The sequence below is a fragment of the Amblyomma mixtum genome, chromosome 2 (genome assembly GCF_055824585.1).
Source record: "Amblyomma mixtum isolate Tamu chromosome 2, ASM5582458v1, whole genome shotgun sequence".
NCBI lineage: Eukaryota > Metazoa > Arthropoda > Arachnida > Ixodida > Ixodidae > Amblyomma > Amblyomma mixtum.
In genome coordinates this window covers 147,350,599-147,369,087 of record NC_143013.1, presented here as the reverse complement: position 1 = coordinate 147,369,087, position 18,489 = coordinate 147,350,599, and the positions used below count along the sequence as shown (strand labels likewise).

The 18,489-nt window shown below is 45.9% G+C and overlaps 1 protein-coding gene across 2 annotated transcripts in view; it reads left to right on the top strand.

Annotated features, from left to right (window-relative positions):
• Positions 1–1,209: 1,209 nt before the first annotated feature.
• The window catches only part of LOC149361202 (uncharacterized), a 74,977-nt gene continuing 57,697 nt past the window's right edge, over positions 1,210–18,489 (top strand). For both annotated transcript variants that reach the window (XM_089569467.1, XM_089569466.1), the window contains exon 1: positions 1,210–1,325. In XM_089569467.1, coding sequence (XP_089425593.1) covers positions 1,289–1,325 — 37 coding nt within the window. In that variant the 5' untranslated portion in view covers positions 1,210–1,288. The remainder of the gene's footprint in view (positions 1,326–18,489) is intronic.

Genomic DNA, 18,489 nt, shown 5'->3' with positions numbered 1-18,489 from the left:
TTTTAATAATTTGTGCAATGTTCTGACGTCTCTTTCATCGGCATGTTCAAGAAAAGAGTGGAAAGACACCTAGTAATAAATGTACTGTGCAATTCAGATGCAGGTTAAACATATTGCCTGAAATTAGTGTTAAATGCTCTGGCAAAGTTATTACCTGTATAATCTTTTTTATCATCGATGGCTGTGTTGACATACTTGGCATCAAGGGATCACAACTATTTGAAAAGTATGTCAGAATGATGGACTGAATCAAAATAATATGTCGTATTGACGAGTCCTGGCATTATGTATATCACTGTTCAACTTATTTTGGTATTTCTGAAATTGTTCTAGAATGGAAATTTTTCGGTATAACAAAGGAGTTGCATAGTTTTTCTTCTTAATGCGCGCAAGTAACTATATTGACATTCCGTACTTTCCTGCTCTTTTATTTCTTTATCAAAGGGAAAATGCTTGAAACCTAAACAAGCTCTCAAGTTAGCGTGGCATGGCAAATGAACAAAATAAACCCAGACAGGAAGGATCGCCGGTCGCCTGTACCATCCTATAGAGCAGCTATACTTTTCGCCCAAATAGCAACAAGCTTTCTAGTTCATTGCTATCTGCCTAATCTTGAAAGAGAAATGATAGTCCGGTGAAGTAAACAAGCTGCAGTTGTGTTATCAGCACTGTGTACACAATGCTCTCAAAATAATGAAGGGGAAGCATTGCCAAGTAAAGTTAAACAAAAACGACTTTCCCCTGCTTTTCCAGAGTAAGATTCATATCAGTACCATGCGGCAGCCGCTTTATTAACGTCACATATTTATATTCCCAAAGTTTCACTCAAAACGGTGAACTGAGGGCACCGGCATTTCGCAGGGAAAGTTTCGTCGTAGATTTTCCCCAGCTGAGATTCCCCAGCTTTGTACATCCTGACTACTTTGACGCACGACACTAATGCATCTGCAGGGGTATGCGTTCGTGAGGGGAGCCTTTATACTACTGAATACATTTGCTTGGCGACGACTAAAGAGTGCAAGGCAATTGAGATAACTGTGTTCTACTTTTTGTTTGTGCAGCTCTGGTGGGAATGACCGCTCTCTTCTTAATCACTCGGGAGATAACGGCCATGCACCGCTGCACTAAAGTCCCGATTTCTGAAAGAGTTGGAGAGGGAACTGGCAGCAATAAAAAATATGACCGCACCTGTGAGGAAAGACTGCGCTTGACACAGCAGGCTCACACAGTCCGCAACTCTTCCCAAAGGCGCCAGACCGGCCGCGGCTCTGTTTCTACCCGAATCACAATGCCAGATTTGAAGGGGAAGGTCGCCTTGATCGCTGGTACGTACGGTATTCTTGAGGCACGGAGCTCTTGTTACTATTACTAAAGCTATAAACATTGTGCATATAGATTCTGCTGAAGTGAACTATAAGTGTTTGGTCACTAGCATTGGCAAATCAGAGTTGTGACTTACGTTGTTGCATGACTGCTAGTGCTCGCAGCAGTGGGGCCATTGCGTCGAACAGCGCACTCGTGAAGTGAGGCCTACTGGTGCTTAAGTCTGGAACGTTTTGAAGTGGTTTAGTCCGAATCTATTTCGAAAGCTTGCGAAGAACGTTATGATTTCTCAGGTACATAGGAGGCGCCTGTATTCCTACTACCTTATGATCCAAAATAAGAATAATACTTCGAGCTGTGCAGTAGGAAGTGTTAAAAAGGTAATAGAATGGCATAGACGAATAACATTGTCTAGTGAATGATTTTCAAGGAGAGGTTCATTAGAGGCACGTCTCCTTCGAGACGCAGTCAATAAACATGAGTGCTAACTATTTAGGCACTCATTTCGTCGCGCATCCAACGGAGGTGCAACATGTTGCCCATGCTGTGAATGACGTCCTGCACTGATAGCTCGCACTTGTGACCTGGCCCGTTTTTTTATTCCCTGGTTTAATTTCAATCAGCCACGCGCTTAATTTCATTTCTCCTGACGTTGCACCCCAGGGTGACGTTGCGGTTCTACACCGCTTGCCGAGATGCGGAAACGTATCCACTAACAAACGAAGCAAAAGTGATAAATTAAAAAAACAAACACTTCTCTTTCTACGCTGGTTCTGAGGAAATACTTGCTTCTTTGAGGGAGAAAGGTACAAATCCATTAAAGACCGTGCAGGCCACTTTATTAACTGCGACAGCTTATATTACGCGATGCAGGTAACGCAGGTAAGTTCCAGAACGTGGGCAAAACTATTCTGAGTTGTAAGCATTCAACATCGCTATTTCCGCTCCAAAGTTCAATCTTTCCTTCAGGTCTCTTGCGCTACGTGACCGCGCTATATTGAATATTTTATTCGAACATAAATAACTGTGGCGATTTCCAGCTCTTTCCCGGAAAGGACGATGGTTCTGAGAAATTTGGATGTAAAAATAACAAACTTCGCTGCATGCACTGTAATATCAGTCACAGCAGTATTCTTTAAGTAACTACATGTAAGGTCCGACAAAGCTGTCGCTGGATCACTGCTTGTGAATTGTAGAGGCCAATTACTGATCAGCTTATGCTGTCCGTAATGAGTGAGTGAGTGAGTGAGTGAGTGAGTGAGTGAGTGAGTGAGTGAGTGAGTGAGTGAGTGAGTGAGTGAGTGAGTGAGTGAGTGAGTGAGTGAGTGAGTGAGTGAGTGAGTGAGTGAGTGAGTGAGTGAGTGAGTGAGTGAGTGAGTGAGTGAGTGAGTGAGTGAGTGAGTGAGTGAGTGAGTGAGTGAGTGAGTGAGTGAGTGAGTGAGTGAGTGAGTGAGTGAGTGAGTGAGTGAGTGAGTGAGTGAGTGAGTGAGTGAGTGAGCGTTCACTGAAGTGGATGGTGGCTGGAGCTGTGTGGTTGGGACCTTCAGTCCAAGGCTCCAGAGGCTTCTTCCGAGCTTCCGACGATGAGCAGGAGAGTTGCCTGGTCGTCGAGGCGTGCGCTGGTCAACTTCACCTCCCACAGTTCCAGGGCCGCATTAGGAGGCTTTAGATTGTGGTGTTTTTGAGGACATGTCCATGTGATAAGTGTTAGGGTTGGTGTGTCACTGCACCATGGGCATTTGCCTCCGTAAAGTGTTTGGTGTAGGCGATGTAAGCGGTGTAGCTTGGTAGAGATGTTTGTTTGAAGAAGCCGTAGGAGGCAGGAGTCTTCAGAGGAGAGGAAGGGATGAGGGAGAGGGTATAGATGCGTCTATTAAGGCATTGTATTTCTAGTCGGGTGGCGAAGTGGGAGGATAGGTGGTATAGAGAAGGAGGGCATGGCTCCACTCAGTGAGTATATCCTCGAGCTAAGGCGTCTGCCCTGACGCTGCTCTCAAGGCCTTCGTGGCCGGGGACTGAGGTGACGACGTGGTCTTGATTAAGAGTGTGTCCCAGAAGGCTACCAGAAGTGGAGTGTTGGTGTTGTCTGCGGCAACAAAGGGTAATGTCTGTGAGTGGTCATAGAAGGCGATGTCAACGAAGACAGCGGTGTAATCGTGCCCGCATTCTTGGGAGTCGAGCTTTCCTTATGGCCCTTTGTAGTTCACGGTAAATGCATCTGGGGCTAATGAGGCTGGGATAATCTTTGGGGAGTACGGGGATAATGATTTGCTCTTAACGACACAGTGAAAGCTTAGCGAACAATCGGCTTGGCTAATGTGTTTTTGTCTGAAATCTTTCATAGGTCGTGTGGGTGTTGCTAACAAGGCAAGCGAATGAAATAGCAAAATGCCAATTTATTTCCTTTCAGCCAGAATAAAAGTTTTCGTTTTTAGTAATATTATGAGCCGCTCGCTCTGGGGATCCATAGAAAATACGTCTATCGCGCAAGATAGTTTACGCAGCAGGTGGTGATATCAAGGGTGCAATGTGTACTTCATACTTTTTCATCCTATACGGAAACCTTGTCCACTGTGGCGCCGTTCATGCGTGCAATGCTTAGCTCTCCTACAAAGTTTTCCAAAGTTATCTGAGAATCAGAACAAAATTCGTAAGGCTTAAAAGTTTCCGCTCCACAGACGTGTATAACTAGTAGCGTGCAGTGAGCATCCTCATTCGGAGTACTAAAATGCTTCATTGCTCAGGCAGTAAAAAGGGACGAAGCTTACCTCTGCACTGCACTTGCATCAATGCTTTCACTAGTTAAATACAAACACCAGACAACGTTTGTAATACACCGATGATACATGGAGCATTCTTTTAACCCAGAAGTTGTTTAGCCTTCCGGTCAGAAGAAATATCTCATTTTGTGACCAGTTACTAATGTCCAATGAGCGTTAAAATATATGCGTACGATCTAAAGTATACGTGCAGAGTATCAAACCTTTGCAGTGCACATTAAGAATGTAAGCACAGAAATGCTTCTTGTAAAGCGTTGTTGTGTGTTGTGGATACAACAGGAAAGAGCTTGTCCTCGTGCATTTTGGCTTGCCTTCGTAGTACATGATGAGGTAGTGTTTGTTACCCTACTTCTGAGTGAAGATTGTAGCAAAAACTGCTTAGTGTACGCACGGCAGGCTACCGCTCACTGGCGGAATATCGTTTTCCCCTCCTATGTTGCGGATGCTCCCCGTGCGAAACTATCAGGAATACTAAACATACAGGCCTAAAAGTAACATCTGCTACAACTCCAGTTCCGAGACCGCATTTTCAAATTGAAATGCCAAGCGCCTTTTGTCAAAATGAGGCACGATTTGTCATGATCACAAACGCAGGGCAACGCACTGCAGTTAGCTTTGTATGAAACCAAAGCGGCTTCAAAAACACGTGTTATTTTGCCTTGTGTCTGCCGTTTTTATATCAGCGTTTTGCATCATGAATGTGCGCCACAAGTGTCAAAATAAAGCACGCTAAACATTAATAAAGTCGTTTAGTACAGAAGTGGTGACTGCGGTCTTTTCCTGCCACTTATAGAACACACATAATCCGTGATATATCTCCTAGCATGACGTTTATGTGTAGAAGCTGAGCTGTTCTTTTAAGCTTCCGTTCTTTAGAATATATGCATGCAATGCATCGAAACGAACCACGAGATTATCTACCCCTTATGTTGTCTCTCGCCCTCTTATAGTGAATGCCTGAATACAGCAGCAACAGAGAAGGTAGTCATGAAAGGCGATAAAGCGACTCTAAAAAGTTTCACAACTATACAGTAAGAGCAACGGTAACACTGAAGAAATATACTAGTAATAAGGTAATAGGTGCATAAATCTCAGAATCGGGATATGTGTGACCTCAGTGAATGCAAAAAATAAGACCAATTGTCCGAGATGGCATTTTACCTGAAGAACTGGTTTATTCGAAAGCTCTAAATGAGTTGGATAAGTTGGATATCTCCGTCGAAAGCTTCTGTTTTCCTTCATTTAAGTAAAGCCAACTACTTTTAGTGGAAGTGGAAAGTGAGAGTAAAACAGTAATCATAGCGCAGGAACAACAGAGGACAAAGACGAGACGGGACAAGCGCTAACTTTCAACAAAGCGGAATTTATTGTAGATCAGTAGCATATATACACTACTGATAGAGCAGACAGAAAGAAAAACATGAAGAAATATAACAAAATGCTACATGCCGTCATGCCATGAAATCAATCTCCTCCTTCGATAATGCCACAGACGGTCTGCTGACGCATTGGTCTCCTGCCATGCTATCCCACGCGCTTCCTTGATTTCTGTAGCAAGTTCGTTATGGTACCGATAAAAAATAACTGCCTTGCCCAACGGGGGGTGACAAGGTGGTACTGCGTCACATTTTTTTGCACAGGGCCGCCAGATGGCGTGATGTCCAGGCTAAAATGAAGCAGTCCTCTGATAAATGGCTGGCTGAAGTTCGCGAGGCAAATAAAGGGGGGCCAAGAAAATTCTGGAACCATATAAGCTGGTTGGGAAAAACAAATAAAAGAACTCAGGAACAGATTATAGACGCTGAGGGAAAATGTTTAGAGGGAGACGATGCTGTGAACTACATTACATCATTTATAGCTGCGTCTTTTAGCAACGACTAGAGGGTAACCTCCCCAAGTGAGGCGGCAACAGAGGACAGCACAATAGAGAACAGCTTAGAACTGACTAGTCTTAACTGGGAAAAGGCGGAAGCGAATATTCCTAAAACCACATCCGCAGGGATAGACGAAATTCCAATTAAGCTGATTAATGAACTTGGCCCAAGAAGCAAGGAAGCGCTGGAAGCGCATTGGAGACAGTCATAACAAACCAGCAAATTCCGCACAGCTGGAGACAGAGTAAAATGAATTTGAGTTATAAAGGGAAAGGAGATAACAAGAACATAAAATCCTACCGTCCGATTACGATAACGTCTGTTATGTACAGGCCGGCAATGCAGGCGGTGAAATTAAAAATCCAGGCATAGGTAGAAGGTAATCGGATACTCGGAGAACTCTAGAATGGGTTCATAAGGGGTAGGCGTTTAGGTGATAGCCTGTTCGTGCTTACCCAATGCATAGAAATAGCTAAGGCGGATAACAGACCTCTGTTTATAATAAGCGGTGCATACGATAACGTGAACAGAGAACTCCTGTGGAGCATATTGAAAGATTTGGATATCGGTCATGAGGTAACTGATTTTCTACAGGAAATCTACCGAGAAAATGAAGTTGAAATTGCATGGGAAGGGAAAAAAAGTACCACAACTGTGGGGGTGCACCAAGGATTAAGGCAAGGTTTTCCTCTATCACCGCTGCTGTTCATGCTTTACGTGATAAATATGGAAAGAAGGCTAGAAGAAAGTAATCTAGGTTATAATCTGTCGTACAGATTAGGCGGAAATGTAGTTGAGCAGCGACTCCCGGGTTTAATGTATGCGGACGATATTGTACTTTTAGCAGATAGCCAGGAAGGTTTACAAACTTTGGTTAAAGGAGACGCTCTAGGATTCAGTTTTAGCGCAACTAAATCAGGTCTGATGATTTTTAACGATACAACTGACGAGGTGCTTACAATACAAGACCACGAAATACCCAAAGTGGCCGAATACAAATACCTCGGGATATGGCTAAACGAAGGGCAGATATACACGGAAAAGCACGAACAGGCTCTCAGGGCAAAAGGACGAAGATACGCCAGGATCATGAAACATAGTGCATTATGGTGGTACAAGAAATATGAAGTACTAAGAGGTATTTGGAAAGGAATAATGGCGCCGGGACTTACTTTCGGCAATGCGGTTCTGTGCTTAAGGGCAGAAGTTCAGTCGAGATGAGACATAAATCAGAGAGCTGTTGGAAGATTAGCGCTAGGTGCCCACGGCAAAACCACAAACGAGGCAGTACAAGGGGATATGGGCTGGGCATCGTTCGAAGCACGGGAAGCTAAGAGTAAAATACTATATGAAGAACGCCTGAGGAAATTGGACGATAACAGGTGGGCAGCTAAGGTATTTAAATATTTATACAGAAAGAGCGTTGACTCTCAGTGGCGGAAAAGAACTATAAAAATAACCAGTAAGTATGCAGGTCATGAGGACCTGCATACTGCAAAGAAAGAGCATTAAACGACAGGTTAAAAACGCAGAAGTTAAAAATTGGATGAATTCAATGGAAAAGAAACATAATGTAGAACTATATCGATACTGGAGAAGGCAGATCAGGAAAGAATTTTTCTATGATAACTCAAGAGGCAGTGCCCTACTTTTTGAATCTAGGTCAGGGTGTGTTAGAACGCGCAGCTACAAAAAGATATTTAAAGAAGAAGACGACACATGTGCAGTGTGTGGTCGATCTGTGGAAACAATTGAACGCCTCATAATCAAATGTGATGGTATCCATCCGGATGTCGATGCAGGCGCAGTCACTCTTCCTGAGGCCCTAGGGTTTAAAGATAATAATGGCCATAAAAATAAATCTGCAGCGGAAGTTAGCAAAAGCGATTGGAGGATTGGTGGCTGAAAAGCAGAGATGTGGCATAAGGTTAGAATTGTAGGAAACTGTAGGTAAAGATGATGGCGATTCTTAATGAGAATTGCCAACACAGTAAACAAAAAAAATAATAAAGAAAGAAAAGCTGAGCATGGTGGCAATTGCCACCACCAAGTTTCAAAGGGGGCGCTCCTATCCATCCATCCATCCATATTGTTGTGCTCTAGGAGGTGCACATTCAAACACCCACCAGTTTGCCCTATGTACAGCCGACCACATGAAAGTGGAATTTTTTATACCACCTCCTTCCTGCAAGGCACGTAGGCATTTCTGTGCTTAATTCTGAACTGGGGTTTCCGCGTTCGGGTAGGGAAGATCTTTTTGCTCGACACTCAAAAGCTCTTTAGGTGCCGTGAATACTACTTTTACTCCAGAACTTTGCCCTACCTTCCTTAGATTGTGAAAGACCTTATAGATGTAGGGAATCACGGCTACCTTTTCTTTCTTTCTTTTTCCTCCATTTTTCTTCTCTCCTCCGCTCTCTGCTCGTCGCTAATCGGTGACATAACTTTTCTTCGGTGATGCAGGCCTTCGGCGACTGAGACAATGACATGTTTCGGATAACTCGCCGCCTCCAACCATTCTACCTGCTTTGGTAAATTTTCTCCAACAGCATGTTCGCATGACTTGCAGAGAGCGCTCGGCAAGAAGGAAAGAACAATGCCCCTCTTTACCATCTTTGAATGAGCAGAGCTCCAAGGCAAAGGAGGCTTGTTGGCTCTAGGCGAATACATCCACCAGGTATGATCTTACAGCTCTGCTCATTCAAAGTTGGTAAAGAGGGCATTGTTCTTTCCTTCTTGTCGAGCGCTCTCTGCAAGTCATGCGAACATGCTGTGGAAGAAAGTGTACAAAAGCAGGTAGAACGGTTGGAGGCGGCGAGTTATCCCAAACATGTCATGATCTGAGTCGCCGAAGGCCTGCATCGCAAAAGAAAAGTTATCTCACACATGAGCGACGAACTGAGAGCGGAGGAGAGAAGGAAAATGAACGAAAAAAGAAAGAAAGAAAAGGTAGCCGTGATTCCCTACGTGCATAAGGTCTCGCGCAATTTAAGGAAGGTAGGGCAACGTTTTGGAGTAAAAGTAGTATTCACGGCACCTAAAGAGCTTTTGAGTGTCGAGCAAAAAGATCTTCCCTACCCGAACGCGGAAACCCCAGTTCAGAATTAAGCACAGAAATGCCTACGTGCCTTGCAGGAAGGAGGTGGTATAAAAAATTCCACTTTCATGTGGTCGGCTGTACATAGGGCAAACTGGTGGGTGTTTGAATGTGCGCCTCCTAGAGCACAACAATAAAGTTGGTAACATCACCACAACGGCCATCTGGCGGCCCATTGCAAAAAATGTGACGCAGTACCACCTTGCCACCCCCTGTTCGACAAGGCAGTCAATTTTTATCGGCATCATAACGAACTGAGTAGAGAAATCAAGGACACGTGTGAGATCGCATGGGCAGGAGATCAATGCGTCAGCAGACCGTCTGTAGCATTATCGAAGAAGGAGCTCGATTTTATGGCATGATGGCATGGGGCATTTTGTTATGTTTCTTCATGTTTTTCTTTCTATCTGCTGTATCAGTAGTGTATATATGCTCCTGATCTGCAATAAATTCCGCTCTGTTGAAAGTTAGCGCTTGTCCCGTCTCTTCTTTGTCCTGCGTTGTTCATGCGCTATAATTAATGTGTTACAATGAATTACCAACCTGCCCAAGCCTTTTCTGTTCTGAAAATGAAAGCACTTCAAGCGAACAAGTTTATTCACCAAACCAGAGTGGGGGAGATCAGCTTGAGAAAGCCTGGACAGCTCTGAATCCCAAATGAGACGTATTTTTTACCCAGGCGTCAATGTCGCGTGTCTTGACGCTAACAGGCACCTCGGCACACAAGGTTGACGCCCTCTTTAGGGCAATTGTCTCGGAAAGTGACGCAGGGCGAAATATTACCTTGGTTCGTCAAAAAAGCTAAGCCTGTTACGCGCTGACAACCCTTTCTTGCTCTGTCCTGAACCTAAGAGACTGAAACGCGACAGATGACCTACCAAAATCAGCGAATCGGAACAGAACAAGATATTTCGGTATTACTGCCACCTATGTTGCTTGCAGCCTCAAGGCTCTTGTCCGCGCAAGCCCTTCGTCAAGATGTCTCCCTCAGGTAGAACCTGTACTGGCAATAGCGCCGTTGGTGTCAGCATCTTACGGCCCACACAGACGCTTCTTACCAGAGCAGTACTCATGGCTTCTGCTACAACCTCACCTCATCTAACTATGTACAGCATCTTCCGCAAATTCACCATATTACAGCGGAACGCTCGGGGTCTACAGTAGAAACTTTCAGCCTTTCGACAGCTGCTGCGAGCGCATCGCTTTTCTTTTACTGTGATATCATAATCGCGTGCTGGAGAGCAGATCAGTTCCTATTGAACAGCTACCGGCTTCTTCATTCGCAGTGAGCAGATGACGTCAGCAGGATGTTGATAAGCTTCCATAAGGATATTCCGGCTTCCTTGGTTCAATCCCCGCCTCACAGCAACAAGGAGTACGTGTGTGCCCTGACAGTAGTTCGTCGGCAAGTATACACTCTCAGTGGTGTATATTTGGAGCCAGGCAAGCCACTAGACATATCAGAGCTTGAACATTTATTATGGACAAAGCCTTCGTCACATATCATTTGTGGAGATTTTAACGCTCATAATGAAATCTGGGGCAGCTCACACACGTGTGAGCAAGGTGGAAAACTTGCCGTCCTTTTCGCAAAGTATTCAATTGAGCCCCTAAACGACGGCAGCATAATCTACCTTCGAAGTGTGAAGACTGCCAGCTGCATTGATGTGACCTTCGCAATAATTGCAGTTGCTCAAAATCTCTTCTAGTGTAGTGATTTAGAAACACGTGGCAGTGATCACTACCCAATTCTCATATGTGCTGGTAATGCGCAGACGTCACCAAGGAGGACCCAAACGAGGAAAGTATAAAATTTTGCATACCTACAAGAATGTAGTGAGCAGGGGAATTACAGCCCAACGCAGAACACGGAATTAATCTCCACATTAGCTCATTGCCTGGAAATGAGCACACAAATCACAGCCAAAAGTGACAGAATGCCGTTAAATCGAGACGAACACAAAAGGATTTGTGTAATGCGCAGGCGTGCCGGAAAGAAATCTTCCCGCACGAAAACCCTTGAGGATCGTATGGCCTGCCGACGGGCGCAAAGACACATAAGCCGCTACCTAGACAAACTTAGTCAACAAAGGTGGCGACACATCTGTTCAGCATTGGATCTAAGAAAAACGGCTGCTAGAATCTGGCGGACTGTTCGAGCTATACGTACGCCTCCTCACTAGATTCACCCCTTTGCCGCACTATCTCTGCATCAACGCAAATCGTTAAACGAAACTTCGGAGGAATAGCGCATGCTTCTATCATTGGGCTCGAAGTCTTCGACACCAATATAAAATGTCAATCGTACCTCCCACAGGCGGCCGTGCCTGCGATGGACCAGCCGTTCACCATAATAGAACTAAACACGGCTATAGCTGGAGCAGAAACGTGGAGGCTAACAAAGAGTGTCCAGCTTAAGTTAAGGACAACGCAGCGAGCTATGGAAAGAAAAATGATAGGTGTAACGTTAAGAGATCGGAAGAGGGCGTAGTGGGTGAGGAAACAAACGCAGGTTAATGACATCCTAGTTCAAATCAAAACGAAGAAATGGGCTTGGGCACGGCATGTAATGCGAATGCAAGATAATCGCTGGTCCTTAAGGGTAACGGAGTGAATTCCAAGAGAAGGCAAGCGGAGCACGGGGCGGCAGAAAGTTAGGTGGGTGGATGAGATTAAGAAGTTTGCCGGGATGCGGTGGCCGCAACTGGCAAAGGACACAGTTAATCGGAGAGACATAGGAGAGGCCTTTGCCCTGCAGTTCGCGTAGTCAGGATGACGATGAAGATGATGATGATGATAGCTGAGTCAAACAAGAGAATGTCTCCGGGCAATGATCTGGTGAGCTATGAAGCTCTACCAAAGCTACCCCAAAACTGCCGGCGTCGCCTGCTAGGATATTACAACTCTTCCTGGCTTAGTGGTGATGTACCTGGGGAGTGGGAGCTGGCAAAAATTATTGCCATTTTAAAGCCAGCAAGCAGCCAATTAACTCCTCATATTTACAACTCATTCCCTACAGAGCTGTGTAGGTAAACTTACGGGCCTCATGAGCCATAAGCACATAACAGGTTTCTCGAAAGTCCCAATGAGTACCCCAAAGAAATGAACGCATTTCGTCAGCAAACATGTGCAATGGACAATGTCATTGCCTTCGTCACATCACTTGAAAAAAAAGCTACATGCTGAGCGCATCCCGATCGGTGTTTTTCTCGACATCAAGGATGCTTTTCATTCTGTTTTACACCATGACCATGCCATTCTCGCAACCTTGGCCCCACTTGGACTTCGAGGCAACCAGTACAAGTGGATCAAAAACTATTTAAAAGAGTGACAAATTTTTATGAGTTCACCGGATGTCCAACCCTGCCTCGCCCAGTACAGAAGGGAGTACCACAGGGTGCTGTGCTCAGCCCCTGTTGTTCAATATCACCCTGATAGAAATAACACGAAACTTACCGCAGGGACTACACATCACGCTTTACGAGTACGCAGGTGATATCTGCATCTGCAGCGAATCCAGATCGCGCCACGTCACCCAACGGCGTCTTCAGAAAACATTACTAAATATCTCCACGTACTTGGCTCCCCGAGGACTGCATCTTTTCCAGGAAAAAAGTGTTGGCATGGCATTCACCAGGACAAAAATGAGCGAATATCTGCCATTTCTGGGTGAGAAGCTGCTACCCTACCTACGGACCCAACGGTTCCTCGGCATTGTCATCGACCGAAATCTCTCTCGGACACCGCACGGGCAACATTCCGAGCGAGAATAGCAGCAGCATCAAAAATCTTCACCTTCATGGCAGGAACACATTGGGGCTGCAAGTGTCGCTGTATGGTTCTCCTTCATAAGGCCTATGTTGATGGACTTTCGCGATATAGTTTACAGACACCTAGAAATAGGAGGACGCTGGAGGCAGCGCGGAACACCTGCCTGCGGATCTGTCTTGATCTCCAGAATAGCTCCTCCACCTCGAGAATAGTTGCGGAAGCAGGATGTCTACCGCTAAAAGTCATCGCTGCACGGGTAATCATTCTAATCCATCTACGTGACGTACAGTGGTGAGCAGCCTTGTCTAGAGCGCTCGGGCGGTGCACTTCCTTGCAAACAAATCCAGATTTTGTGGCAGCCTCTAGGGTCCAGCTGCAACGCTTGCACGGAAGTAGCGCCAGATAGCCTCGTAAACAAAGCAGCCACGAAAACTTAGCCCTGTAATGAGGGGCTGCTGTCTAATTTCGGTTTTTGTTACCAAGTGCGCACTGCTCAAGCGTTCTAGACAAGGCTGCTCACCACTGTACTTCAAGGGAATAGATATTTCCTGCACCGATTCCATATAACCCACAGCAGTGCCGGCTTTAGCTGTGCACCTATGGCAACTTACTGTCACCAGTCAGCCACGTAAACTATTGATTCCAACTTTTCCTCATTGGGCTCTCTCACCACTTGTAATCTAACAGTTCATATCGGGTGTCACTGCGAAGAACGGCATGCCACATTCTGCGCTGATACAGGCTGCTCTGAACTACATAGCTGAGCAGTATTCGCAAGACACACACATCTTCACTGATGGTTCAATTTCTCACGACTACTCATCATGCGGCCTTTATGTGCACTCATCAGGCCGACTACAGCGCAGGGCATCCTCCATCAAAGCAGAGCTATGCGGAATAAAAGAAGCTGTCTACCGTACCTTGCACCATAACCCAGGACGCCGGGTAATCTTCAAAGATTTGCTGGAGCGCTAGAAACCTTGTCCAACCAACTGAAGAGAACAAATCACCAGCCAGTTTCTCATGACATTAGACAGCGGCACCTTTTGGCTGTTGCTGAAGGCCACAGCATAATTTTTCAATGGATTCCAGCTGACTGCGGCATCTTGGCCAACAGGAGAACAGACGAAGCGTCCCGCAAAGGTCTACAGCACCGTTATTACAAGCGCATCTTCACAAAATCAGATGCGTCGCGACTCGCCAAACGACATACCCAGAATGATAAGAACCGCCTCTGGAACTCACTAAGTCATATTTAGCCCTTTCTCCATTCCTATGACGACAGCTCAAATCACGACTACAACTCGGGCTCCCGCGTCGTCTAGAAACAATTTATTATATACTCCGTCTTAATGTTGCGTTTACGATCAATCTACTATACCACTTCAAGCAAGCAGACAGTCCGTAATGTCCAGCGTACGCGAAGGAACGTGCGCACTATGAACAACGCATGCACTCCGTCACCCAAGTGCTACTCACAGTAGACCCTGTATTAGGCCCTTCAAGCTGCTACAGACAGTAGCAACGTGTACTGATATTCTTATTCGCCTATTTAGACGCTATTGGTGTTTTGTACACACTCTAAATTGCCGAACCCTTGATCGCCCAGCAAAACACATTTCGGGGCGAGTTGGTCATGCATTTCCTGCTCTTGAAATTTAAACAGCGCTACATTTTCAGCGCCTGTCCTGTCATGTCTATCTGCGTATTCGTCTGAAAATGTAGCAGTGTTTAAATTTCAAGGCTTAATCACCAAGCTGTACATGCACATAACTTGACTTCGGCCTCACCGAAAGAAGCCTTCTGTCACAAAATTCGGCGCATTTTTGAAAAACAAAAACAAAAACTCTACGCGGAAGCGATCTCGCCAGCGCGCGACCCCGGAGAGCGCCTAGCCTTGTTTGCATTCCTGCCGTCTCCACCATCGCTCGCTGGCGCAGCGCCAAGGGAATTCAATTTCAACCCGGCCATCACCTTTAAAGAAATCACCTCTCTTTACCAAAACTTCCATGGTCTCTATCCCCCTCCCTAAAGGCCTCACCAGGGTGGAGGAGCGCTGGCTTCTCCGCCTCTATACCAATACTGTACTGTGCCCGGCAGTACTTAAGCACTTCAATTCTTCCTTCTCGGGCGCGTGCCCACACTGTGAGGAGGAGTTTTCGGACACCTACCACATGGTGCGGGCATGCCCTTCTAATCCTGCCTACCCACCCCACCTCCACTCCACTCGAGAGGACTGGGAAGCTGCCCTGCGCGGCTGCTCCGAACTCCATGCCCAACAGGCATTGGTAGCTAGAGCCCGGGCCGCTGCGGAAGCTACAGGGATTCCGGACTAGGGATCCCTCCTAGTATTTGTAAGGGGCGGGCCCTTCCGGCTCGCCCCATCGACCTCTCACTGTAAATAGGAATAAAACTTTTCCTCCTCCTCCTCCTCCAAGGGAATTACGTCAGCGCATGTCGTCGATTCTTCCAGATTGTTTACTCAGTGCTGACGGAGAGGGCGTATCCTTGAGTGTGCTAAGTGATGCCCTCTCCCCCTTCAATCACGAACCAGCGGCGGCGCCTGGCAAGAAAGATCTCAAAGCATCTCGAAGCCAGTCTCCGCGCCTGACCAATGGAAGGAGATTGCACAGTCGACACTGTGTGTATGTGCGCGCCTATCTTGGTGCGGAGAAGGAACAGACGCGGAGCATGCCTATAAATGAAGGGCGTTGACCGCTGTCTGAGAGCACGAGCCGTCGTTCAAGCTTCAAAGAAGCGTGCCCGCTCGTGTCCCGGGAGAGCACCACTCCTACAGCCACGGATCAACGAGGCAGAGTATGCCAGCCTGCGGGACGGCTCCGTTGCGTACATCTCGTCGTCGGGCTGTCGCAGTGCCCGGTGAACAAATTATGTCTTGGTTGTTTGTCTCTCTTTTGTGTTAGTGCACTTTAGGTGCAAAAATTATTTTCTATTGTAATCTCTCTAGAGTGTAACTTTCCACGAGTTGCATTGTTTTGTTAATCACTTTGTATGTGCTCGTACGAGTGGCTGTGAAATCCTCTGTGTCGTCTCTTTGCTGAATAAAATGTGTGCGTGAACTTTTGGCTCCGACCCATTCTCTGGCTTGCTACCCGGCAAAAGCTTGGCACCAAACAACAACCCCCTTGTCACTTGATAACTGGTCTCTGGCTGAGCTTCCCACGCTGAGTCGGGGGCATCTCCTTTCTTACCGCGACAGCTAGCCCCACACACTCAAAGGGTGTCTGGAAACGCAACCTAAAATGCGCGAAGTAGTGATATTCATCATGAAGTGAACTATTGCGTTGCAACAATCTTATTCACCAAACTCTTTTCTACCACCCTCCTTCCATCTTTACTCCCCTCTTCCCTCGCCTACGAAGAATAGCATGTCAGCGAATATTGAAGCTGGCTAAAATCTCTATTTTTCATTAAAGAGCTCACGCTCCTTCTCTCCTCTCTAACGACAGACCTTTTCTATTCACTGCAACAGTCAAGTTTGCTGCTGTATGCCCAGGACTGTATAATAGGTTTGGAAATGTAGCCTTTATAAATGAGAGTTGGACATCTAAGGGTCGTTTCTTATAACTTCTCATTTTTTACTTCCAGTGCATATTTATTTCACGGAGGCGCGGCGATATCTGCAGAAAGAGGGATTTGCTTTGATTCTTCTATCGCCCCGATTCTTAGTGATTTCCTTTTAGTAGAACTCGACGAAGCACTTTGAAGTCAGCCATGAAATTTTACGTTTACAAAGATTTTTAGATATGTAGATGATTTCTTAATATTCCTTGACTACTGTTGCGGCTCTTTTCAGTCACTAGCTACCAGCGTATTAGCCTTTGTACACGGAAGCTTATCGCCTCTAGACGGAACCCACAAGATGCTTTCAGACGATAGCATCTGATTTCTTGATATCAGGGTCTTATTTATTTACTAACAGATCTACAAAAAATACGAGCCACGTGCTAATCAGCCACTGCTATCGTTTGGGTCAGCTCATTCTAAGCTTGTAAAGAGTATTGCAGGGTTATGCTTGGGAAACGCTCTGCGGAAGTCTTAATTATTTGCTTCTCTCCTGATTTTTCGCCCACGGCCAACCAAGCCACCTTTTCTGCGACGCCTACAGCGCCTACAGCGGCCCTCAAGAGAACAGCAAGCTGCAAGGTTAAATCATTGTAGCGTGGTTGGCGCTACTTCAGAAATCTGGCTCTTGTAAGCGAGAAGCTGAACTCATCAAGTGGCAATGTGCCTCTAGCCGGTAACACGATGCGCACAAAGCCAAGCATAAAGAAAAAAAATAAGTGCGTTGTGCATGCTTGTTGCCGCGAACGCAGAGACATCATAAAGTACACGGTTCACATCGCGAATGCTTTATAGATCCGTTTTTGACGCTCAACTAAAGGACGGGAGTTTCAGTAATGTTTTTGGCTTCAGTTCTTACCCCAATGCACATGAAAGCCAGAACCGGCAGCCGGTGGTGTTGCCTTTACGTTGCTCATTGATAAAATTCGAGCAAATCAGTTCGATTAAAAGTGGAATTATCGTCCAAGACCCTGTTTTGCAGCTCTTGTCTTCGAAATGGGCGAAATATATAAATGAAAATGGGCACCGCATTTTTGCTCGCATATTTTCTGCTTGAAACTGATGCAATAGACTTTACCATAGCTGGATATCCCCGTGGCATTCTCCTACGACCGCTCAATAATTTGTAATTGATTTTTCTCTCGACCATGCATCAGTTTCACCAAACGAACGATGGCTGTGACGTGTATTTGGAATTTAGGTCCCGTGGGACTCGAAAAAAAACGACAATATAAGTGCTGATACAATGTTTGTTCTAATTCTAGCTCTTGATGCACACTCGTTTAGGGGCCGTAATGAGTTAAAACTGCGTATCAGCGTTTATGTTTATGGCGCAGCTTTTCCGTCCGTCCCATGACCGAAATTCCAAATCCACGTCAGTACCGTGGTTTGGTTGATGAAATCAAGGCTTACAAAGCACTCTTTCGCTTTTTGAGAGCGACTGCCTTGATTGACAGACTGTGATTATTTCCCTTTACTTCTCTCTTTCCTCTTTAATTCCCCTCATTCCCTTCCCCTGTGGAGGGTAGCCAACCGGAATCATTTCTGGTTAACATCCCTGCCTTTCCCTCTCTCTCTCTCTCTCTCTCTCTCTCTCTCTCAAAACCAACACAGAGTAAAGAAGAAAAACAATTGGATTTTTTTGCGATCATACGTGAATATCATGCAGTGATCCACGCAACTAAAATTAGGTGTCTATGGTCTATTGAACTCGAGTTATGCGCAAGACTTGTACGCCTTTTCGCATATTTTGAATCTCATGAGTGGCAAGTCGCGCCTTTGCTATTGTGCCGACCGCATCGCAGGTCGGGTCGCCACTGCCGCCACACGGACCCTTTTCAGCACCGTTTTGACTTTCAGGTTGGGCGTCTCCTGTCGCTGAATGTAAACCAAGCTTAGCTTAGCCAGTCTGCTTTATTTTTGCAATTCTGTGAAAAGGCATAGGCCCGAATTCTGCCCCTGAAACTTTAAATGTGACAGCGTTAAATGCTTCGTTACCCAGGAAATCCGGTGTTGGCGCCGTCGGGGTCGGCCTTCTGAGAGAAAAATAGGGTATGTT